This window comes from Zea mays, chromosome 2, assembly GCF_902167145.1.
Source record: "Zea mays cultivar B73 chromosome 2, Zm-B73-REFERENCE-NAM-5.0, whole genome shotgun sequence".
In the NCBI taxonomy this organism is placed as follows: Eukaryota; Viridiplantae; Streptophyta; class Magnoliopsida; order Poales; family Poaceae; genus Zea; species Zea mays.
This window is the reverse complement of record NC_050097.1, coordinates 64,490,411-64,499,987: the sequence shown is the minus strand read 5'-3', so window position 1 is coordinate 64,499,987 and position 9,577 is coordinate 64,490,411. Positions and strand designations below refer to the sequence as shown.

At 42.1% G+C, this 9,577-nt stretch overlaps 1 protein-coding gene across 2 annotated transcripts; it reads left to right on the top strand.

Moving 5' to 3' along the window:
- Nucleotides 1-5,662: 5,662 nt before the first annotated feature.
- LOC100281264 (uncharacterized) lies at nt 5,663-8,459 on the top strand. Of its 2 annotated transcripts, XM_035964781.1 has the most exons (4): nt 5,663-5,875; nt 6,024-6,108; nt 6,534-8,047; nt 8,121-8,459. In XM_035964781.1, exons 2-3 carry the CDS (start codon nt 6,024-6,026, stop codon nt 7,220-7,222), a joined length of 774 nt encoding a protein of 257 aa, XP_035820674.1. In that variant the 5' UTR covers nt 5,663-5,875; the 3' UTR covers nt 7,223-8,047; nt 8,121-8,459. The 2 variants fall into 2 exon arrangements, with proteins under 2 accessions (XP_035820674.1, NP_001147655.1); NM_001154183.2 differs by lacking the exon at nt 8,121-8,459 and having other exon boundaries at nt 5,796-5,875; nt 6,534-7,422.
- The last annotated feature ends 1,118 nt before the right edge of the window (nt 8,460-9,577 follow it).

The window sequence follows — 9,577 nt, the reverse complement described above, 5'->3', positions numbered from 1 at the left end:
GTGCTACTAGAACAGCAGCTGCTCCTGCACCGAAGGTTCCCCAAGATCCGTTGCAGAATGTCGTCCAAGCTTCGGCATCTTTTGTTGCTTCTTCACCCTGAGCCCCTGGCATCCAATCAGCAATAAAGTCTGCTAACCCTGAGATTGAATTGAGGATCTGTGTACATAATCAATGGTGAATTCATTAAGTTCCACGTCCCATTTTCCGATCCTTCCTGTAGCTTCTCTGTTCCTCATTATGTCTTTGAGGGGTTGTGATGAAGGCACTATTATATGATATGCTTGAAAGTAGTGCCGAAGCTTCCTAGAGGTCATTATTACAGCATACAATACCTTCTCCAATTCTGTGTAATTTTTCTTTGATAAGTTGAGTACTTCGGAGACGAAGTATATCGGTGCTTGTCTTTTTAATTGGCCATCTTGCTTCTCCTATACAAGTGTCACACTAACCGCAGCATGGGAAGCATCCACATACAGAAGTAGCGGAGTTCCTGATGAAAGTGGAGTTAGGGTTGCCAAGTCTATCAGATACTGTTTTAACTCTTCGAATGCTTTTTGTTGAGCCGGACCCCACTGAAAGACTTCGACTCACTTTAGTATTTCAAAGAATGGTAAATTTCTCTCTGCTAATATTGATATGAATCTATTCAATGATGCCAGCCTTCCTGCCAACCATTGAGCCCCCTTCTTTGAATTTGGTGGTTCCAAGGATAGCTTCGATCTTGCTTGGATTAGCTTCGATACCCTTTGTTGATACCAGGCATCCAAGAAACTTGCCCTTCTTCACTCCGAAAATACATTTTTCTGGGTTCAACTTGAGGCCAGCTTGTATGAAATTGGCAAACGTCTCTTGCAAATCGGCAGCATGATTTTCTTATTTTGTGCTTTTCACTATGATGTCATCAACATAAGTTAGCACATTCCTACCTATTTGAGGGTGAAGAACCTTGGCAGTCGTTCTGCTAAAACTTCCTCCAGCATTTTTGAGCCCCTCAGGCATTCGAAGGTAGCAATAGGTACCATTAGGAGTTATGAAGCTTGTCTTTGGCTCATCCTATTTCTTCATCCAAATTTGATGTAGCCCGAGTAGCAGTCCAATAGGCTCATAAGTTCTGAAGAAGCTGCTGCATCTACAAGGGAGTCTATTTTTGGTAAAGGGAACTCATCCTTCGGACATGCCTTGTTGAGGTCTGTGAAATCAATGCACAATCTCCATTTCCCATTAGTCTTCTTTACCATAACGGTGTTAGCCAGCCACTCTGGATATGTTACTTCTCTGATAACACCGGCACTGAGAAGTATCTTTACTTCATTTCGTGCACCTTCGGCTTTATCATTAGACATTTTCCGAAGCCTCTGCTTTCTTGGTCTGAAGGATGGGTCCACATTGAGTGAATGATCGATAACGTCTCTATTGACACCACATAGATCATTAGTTGTCCAAGCGAAGAAATCTTTGTTGTTGAATAAGAACCTTAGGAGAGTCTTTTCCTGTTCACCAGATAGCTGAGATCCCATCAGTACCTTTTGGTCTGCTATGTCTTCACACAAGAGCATAGGCTTCGGCTGATCTGCTGAAGCAGCCTTCTCTCTTTTGTGCTTATACTGCTGATAAGCTTTGGCTTCATCTATATTATGGATAGCCTTTGAATCCGTCCAACTCCCTTCAGCTCTCCTGACAGCTTCTTGACTCTCGTGAACAGCAATGGGCCCTTGTTCCGAAGGTATCTTCATGCATAAATATGCTGGATGAAGTATCACTTTGAAGGCATTAAGCGTCCCTCGACCAATGATTGCATTATATGGATACTCCATATCAACAATGTCAAAGACAACCTGTTCAGTTCTTGTGTTATGGACGTAGCCGAAGGTAACTGACATTGTTATCTTGCCAAGTGGCACAATCTGTCTTCCTCCAAAGCCACAAAGAGGGTGTGTTGCATCATGTATCTTGTCTTCTAGCTCTTGCATTTGCCTGAAAGCCTTTGCAAATATGATGTCCGCTGTGCTGCCTATGTCAACCAGAACATTGTGGACCAGAAATCCCTTGATGACACAAGATATAACCATGGCATCATTGTGAGGATAATCTTTGAGCTGAAGATCTTCCTGGGAGAAGGTAATTGGAATGTGGGACCACTTGGATTTAATGAAGGATCCTTGCACCCCAATATGCTGCACTCTTCTTTGCGCTTCCTTCTTCTGCTTCTTGTTGGCTGGTTTAGAACTTGAACCACCTGGGATTGGGAGCACCAGCTTCGTGGCCGAAGGTGCTACAACTTGGTTGTTATGCGAAGCCATCGTCAGAACTGTGGAAGTGAGTTCACCGGAGGTGGGCGCCAATGTTGATCCTTGTTCTCGAATGCTATACATCAGGAACAAAGCAACACAATTGTTAATGATTAGGGACCTTCGTCCTTTGAAGCATTATCTCCCCTAGGATATAATGAACTTCAAACAAAGGTCATGAAGGGCATACCTTCATCATTTCAGTGAGCAAAGATGTAAATAGAGACATATAAAACATAAAAAGAATATAAACAATCATTTCAAATTATTAGATTATTTATATTTTCGATTTATAGACATGAATAGACATCAACAATATTTTTATTACATTTGTACCTTCGGCTCGACATAAGGTAGAGAAGCGGGAGTGACGCCAGAGCGATTACAATTCAACTTGAACAGTACGGGGGTACTGTTCATCTATTTATAGGCACGGGATACAGCTTGGACAAAATTACATCCATGTCTCTGATAACCAATTGTATTTACAGTACAGATCATCAGGGACTACACAGTCTTTTCCCCTTTAAGTCGGTATCGTCCTTCGTCTTTAGCACGTCACCATGTCGAAGCTCCTTCAATCGTAGCTTCAGCTTATATCTTCATGTTACACCTGCTTGTATTGTCCTGTCGAAGGTGTTTTTGTTTAGAGGACCTTCGGTGGAGAAGGCCCCCAACAGGATGCCTTAGTTTTTAATATATTGTTTGTTTTGCTTCTATGATAATGTTGATATTAAGGTTTACTTAGGATCAAGTGGTCCACCTTTGGAAGGTGCTTACCTCTTTCTTTTGGTTTTTTGGGTGATCATTTGAATATGTGTTCTTGGGGATTGTTGGAAGGTTATAAACATGAAAGATCCTCTTGGAATCATCCCCATCAAGTGGTATGGTCTGAATCACTAGGAAAACAAAATTTCAACCTCTTCTACAATTTTGAGAAAACCCTAATTTGTGCTTTGAATTTTTCATCTGATCTCTTAGGTTTGATCTTTTTGAGTTTATGCTTTGGATACACCTTGGAATCATCCTTATAAAGGTGTACTTGAAGTTTCATCTCAATCTACAAAAATCAGTTCGAGCGGCACAATCGCGTGTGAGTGGCATTGCCAGGTCGTGGCACAGTCGAAACGTGGCACTACCAAGAGAGAAGAAGCACTATCCCACTATTTAGAAAAAGACCTAGCTTTGCCTCTTTCAAACTTTTGAGTGTCTATTTACCAGTTCAAACTTTTGAGTGTCTTGGGGTCGGCAAGCCACCCAAGATGGCTTTATACGGCGTCGAACTGAAAAGAGGTGAAGATTGAGGATGAAGAATACTAATTACTGCTTCTCCTAAGAAAAGAATATAAAGGAACTGATAAATAGATTGATTGGTTGGATTGGGCGATGCCTCAATCGATCGTGCCCCCTCATATAGATAGGGGTGAAGGTCTGCATCTATTTTAGGCGCTTCCCAACAAATTCCCGCACAATTAGTTGTATAAGCACATGCAGGATAAGGACTCTCGTCCAAATTATTCTAATCGCGGACTATCTGGACTACGCCCACGACCGTTCATGATACACCGTGGATCGTCCGGGGCGTGGACAGTTCGGACCACATGGCCTGGCCATCCATCCGTCCCAGGTGCCACATATGGTGCTCAATAATCGACGCCTCACAAACTCTATGATCTGGATGTGAGGTGTTTGGGTAAAAAATGCTCTAGGTTAGAGTATGCTTTAAAGTCATGCCAAACATTCTCTTAAGGTGACGTGAAAGGAAAAAAAGAAAAATAGAGAGAAGGAATGCAAACTGCTCACTAGTAGATAGCTGAAAACGGGATGCTGAGGGACTTCAAGATACTTTGTGACAGAAAGAGGTAGACCAAGTATTAAATGTACTACTTGTATTATAATAGTTATTATAAAGATAATTTTTAATTAGTTAAAGATGACATGACCACTTTTTAGAACTGGTAGGTGACTATATTACTATCTATGTTCTCATAATAGAACATAGTTCGGGTTCATATGTAGCTAGCTATACCCAATTTTCTTAATTGGTTAGTTCTAGTTATTTACACGAATGAGGGAGGAAATTTAAAATGCACAGTTATAAAATTATATCGTTCTATAAAATCTGAAAAGAGATGCTTCCCAACAGATTCACATGCGAGAACTGTCGCCCGAGTTATTCTAATCACGAAACTATCTATACTACAATCGTAGACCGTCTGGGCCACATGATCCGACCGTCGAGCCGTCCCCAGGTGCCACATATGGTGCTCAACAATAGGTGTCTTACAAACTCTATGCTCTGGAGGTGAGGTGTTTGGGTAAAAAAATTATGCTCTAGGTTAGAGTCTGCTTTAGAGTCATGTCAAACACTCTCTTAGGGTGATGTGAAACAAAGAAAAATAAAGAGAAGGAATGCAAACTGCTCACTAGTAGCTAGCTAAAAACGGACTGCTCACGACCTTCAAGATACTTTGTGAGAGAAAGAGGTAGACCAAGTATTAAATGTACTACTCGTACTATGATACCCCTCCGTCCACATGATTTCATCGTTTAGGGTTTATCTTAAATCAATGTATTTTAAATTTGACCAACAATATAGATAATATTAAATTATTTTAAACAAGATTAAATTAATTTAAACTAAAAAATTACATATTATGGTAGTTCAAATGTTAATCTAGTAACTTTATTTTTATGTTGTGAAAGCTTATGAAACATTCAGTATAACCAGTCAAAGTTGATAGTGATTGACTTATAACAAACCAAAATGACTAAGGATATGTTTGGTTTGAGGTCAAAGTAGGATGAGACAGGGGCAACACTGTCCCCTCGATGTTTAGGACCACATCGCCATAAATAATTGCTTCGGTGTTTACCTTATCATCATGTGACTGTCATCTAAATATTATAGAAAATATGGCTGACTACTTTTATTCCTCCTTATACGTATAACCAAATATATCTTAAATCATATGGACGAAGTGAGTAGTTATTATAGAAACAAATTTTTTAATTGGTTGAAGATGATATGACCACTTCTTAGAGTGGTAGCCGGTTGTATTACTATCCATGTTCTCATAATACAATATAATTCGGGTGCATATGTAACTATACCCAGGTGTCTTAATTGGTTGGTTCTAGTTATTTACACGAACGAGGGAGCAAATTTAAACTGCGAAGTTGTACCGTTATACCGTTCTACAAATTCTGGAAAGAGATGTTTCACATATTCGAGTTGAAAATCTGCAAACGCCAAACGTGGCATATAAAATCATGTAAAAGAAAAGGCAAGAAAACGAAATGAGTAGCAGGACAAGTCCCTGAGAAGGACCGAACTGTCGTCTACAGGTCTAGTCCTTTCCCCGTCCCCATCTAGATTTCGCAACCCATTCCTTTTTACCAGCACCATCGAGATGGGATAACGCAATGCCAGCATCGTTGCTTTTTTTGGCAGGCTTCGGTATATCCAGGCATAAAGAATACCCAAGGCTCAGATTTGCTCCTTCATCTTCTTCCTCCCACACCTCACCTACAAACTGCTCTATCTCTTGTGTTGTGCATCGACATCATTATTCAGGGTTAGAAGGTGAGCTTTGATTCTTCTGCATTGCTTTACTGTCTCCAGACTTGTTACTGTCGGGAGTACTTAAGTAGTAGCCATCATGCATAACTGACAAATTTTCTGACGTTGTGTTGGAACTTTGTTTTCCAATGCATGATCTTTAAATTTGCAGATGGCAATACTGGTCATCACCATGGTGAACGTGCAGTGCTGCCACTGCAGAGCCAGCATCACCAAGATCCTGGAAAGCCACAAAGGTACATTTACTATGCAAGAAGTTGGGAAAGGTCCAACCTTCTTTTTATTCTGGAAGCAGAGAGTACAAGTATGGAGAATGGTTATATAATCTTTTTAAGAGCAATTTCCTGCAGAACAACGAATGATTGTCCATATATATGTGTGTATGAGTATATATACACAACCATTTTCGTGTTAAAGCAAATAGGAACAGTTAAATTCCACAGTGGAAAATTAACTTAAGCTGGTACAAGAAACTAATGCTGATGATCGAAGGTTTGTAAGATCATGTGAAGCTCCACATGCATGGTCCAGCCTGAACATCTGAGATGTTCTGACAAACGCCATGCAGGCATGCAGATGCAAGGCGGCATGTACATAGCATTATAGCAACCGTGACGTTAATTAACCATGATTATGGCTCATTTTTTTTGTGACGCCGCAGAGGAGTTTTGCATCGAGAAGATTGAATTCGAGGAGAAGCTCAACAAGGTGATTGTACGCGGGAAGTTCGACGGCGAGAAGCTCAAGAAGGCGATACTAGACAAGGCCGGCGAGACCGTGAAGATCAAGGAGATAGCCCTCGTCGACAAGTGGCCACCCCCACCCCCACCTTCGCCTCCCCCGCCCAAACCGGAATGCAAGGTGGTGCCGTACCCTTACCCGTACCCGTATCCGCCGTACCCGTGGTCGTGCCCACCACCTCGCCCGCCGTGCCACTGCTGCAAGCCGCCGACACCGTCGCCGCCGAAACCGCCGCCGCCACAGCCGACGCCGTGCCAGTGCCACTGCTGCAAGCCGCCGACACCGTCGCCGCCGAAGCCGCCACCACAGCCGACGCCGTGCCAGTGCCACTGCTGTAAGCCTCCGGCACCATCGCCGCCGAAGCCGACGCCGTGCCAGTGCCACTGCTGTAAGCCTCCGGCACCGCCGCCGCCGAAGCCGCCGCCACAGCCGACGCCGTGCTGCAAGCAGTGCGAGGACTCGCACGACAAGGATAAATGCAAGCGTTGCCCACCATGCCCGCCGTGCCCACCGTGCCCGCCGTGTCCACCGTGCCCGCCCAACTACTGGCCGCCACACCCGTGGCCCTGCCAGTGCCCACCACAGGACAGCCAGTGCACCATCGTGTGATCCACCGTCCACGTACGCTTCCTTTCTTGCAATCTGCCGCCTGCTGCGATCGTCGTGTGATCTGTCCCAATAATCTCGCCCTAGTCGTGTACTTGGTTCTCGCGTTCGTTTGTGTCGTTTGGGTTGTGTGGTGTGTGTCCTGTCTTGTCTTGTCTTGTAAACCATTCTCTCTTTCAGCTGATGATGTGTTTATTCATTTCATGTTACTTTCTTAATAGCATCTTCGAGAGCATTGCTAAAAATCATTCTCTAATTTAATATTCTCTCCCTTATTTTTTATTTATCGTATTTTAGTTCAAAATTGAACTAGTCGGCGATAAATATTCAATATGGGGATAGTATTTAAAGAGACATTTGTATGAAAATTGTTTTCTTTTATCTCTTTCTACTATTCAAAAGTATTTTTATATCTTATATGGGCATTTAAAAAACTGTTCTCGCTGTCTATCTTTAGCTTTTTGAAAATTTCAAAATAGATAATGGCTATATTTAGAAAATCAAAGTGCTACAGGATATTTTTTTACTAACATTTTTATTCCCAACAATTACGGAAGAGAGTCTCTTACTCTCTAGTCTCTACTAATAATACCTAGTAGTAGTTTCGAAACTCAAATTTTCTTCATGATTGGAGCAGATTATGATGGAAATGAATCTTAAGGCTTCTTCCGTTAGGGATGTATTGAATGGATTTAAGGGGATTAAATCTCTTGCTATTTAAAATTTAATAGGAGGAGGAGATTTAATCTCCATTCATCCCTGTGTAACCGAATAAGACCAAGTTTTGTTATGTGCGCGCGGCATGGACGCGCTGTGAAGAGATGCCAGGTGGGTACTAGTCGATCATGGTAACAATTTCTAGCAGATGAAAATTCTCTGAAAACTTCTTGCTGTGATGCAGTTTCGTGGGGTTTTATTACTCCGGAGTCCGGTGTCAACATCTGTGAGAAACATGTGGAATTGAGGAGGCTTTGGACTTCATGCTATGTGCGCCGGATCGGATGGATGGATAACGCATAGACGGCTTATTAGGAGCAGTGGTCAGCAACATACCAAAGAGCTGCAGAAGATACCTAATATTCAGTGTGTGTCATGTCAGTGTGGTATATAGAAGTTACACCTGTGATGTTTAGTAACAACTACATACGAGGAAAATTAGGAGGTGCATGTTCACGAAATCAGCCGAGACGCAGCTTCCAATATAGAGAATTCCTATCAATTTATTTACTATGAACAGATATAGACTTCTATCTTTAACACCACTACAATCTGAACGTAGAAAAACCAAGTCTAGACTGCGCATGAAGTTGGTAAATGCAGGAGCTGGCAATGGCTTGGTCTGTGCATCGACAAGTTGATCCTTGGTGGAGAAGGATGGCATTTAAGCTAACTAGTTGCCACTCATTCACGGACAAAATGATAATCGATTTTGATGTGCTTTCATCATCAATGAAAAATGAGTTTAGCGGACAGATACATAGCATCAATGTTATCACACCATCGAGTAGGAGGTAGCCCTAGAGAAATTCCAAGTGTCTGCAACAGTATCCAAATCCAAATAAGTTCAGCAGTAGGATCAGTAACAACTTTGTATCCATACTCCATACTCGAGCAAGAGACCGTCGACCTTCCTGGAACTCTAGGAGGGTAAGATTACCACCAGAAAAGATGACGTACCCACCAGTGCTCTAACAATCATCTAGATGATTAGCCAAATCAACATCCGAAAAATTTGCATACTCAATTGACCCTAATAATAAGTAAAGAAAAATGTCCTCAAGCCCCCCTCATGCCCTAGAGTGTTTATGAGAGAAAGCCCCCAAGGCTAATCATACCAAGAGCTCTAATAAAAATAAGTCTAAGTCTTCAAACCTCTCACGTCCTGGGGCATTATGAAGTATAGGTGTTCGAGACAGTTTAGGCCCCAAAACACTTGACAAAACTTAGATGTTGGGGACCCTCTGCTGACCCTAAGGTCTCTAAGCTTCTCAATGTCGCCTCACTGAGGAGACCGAGCCCCAAGCCTTTTAGTACCTAGAGCATCATGAGGATTAGGAACTTGGTACGCCTAAGTGTAATCCTATCACATGACTAAATGATGTTTCTAGGCCCAACAAGGATAATACAACTCTATGAAATGGACCTCACATATGGGCCTAAGAATAAGTCCATAGTGATAGCTTAATAGATTAGTCTCGATACAACACATTAAAGATGTGATGAGCGACATTATAGGCATGACAAGCATGTTGTTGTCACAACATAGGCTTCAAGGCACTCAAGATCAGTATGTTGTATGTGCATTGGTCATGTAGCCATGTGTGTGCATGCAAATTGTACCATGAAGTATTATTAAGT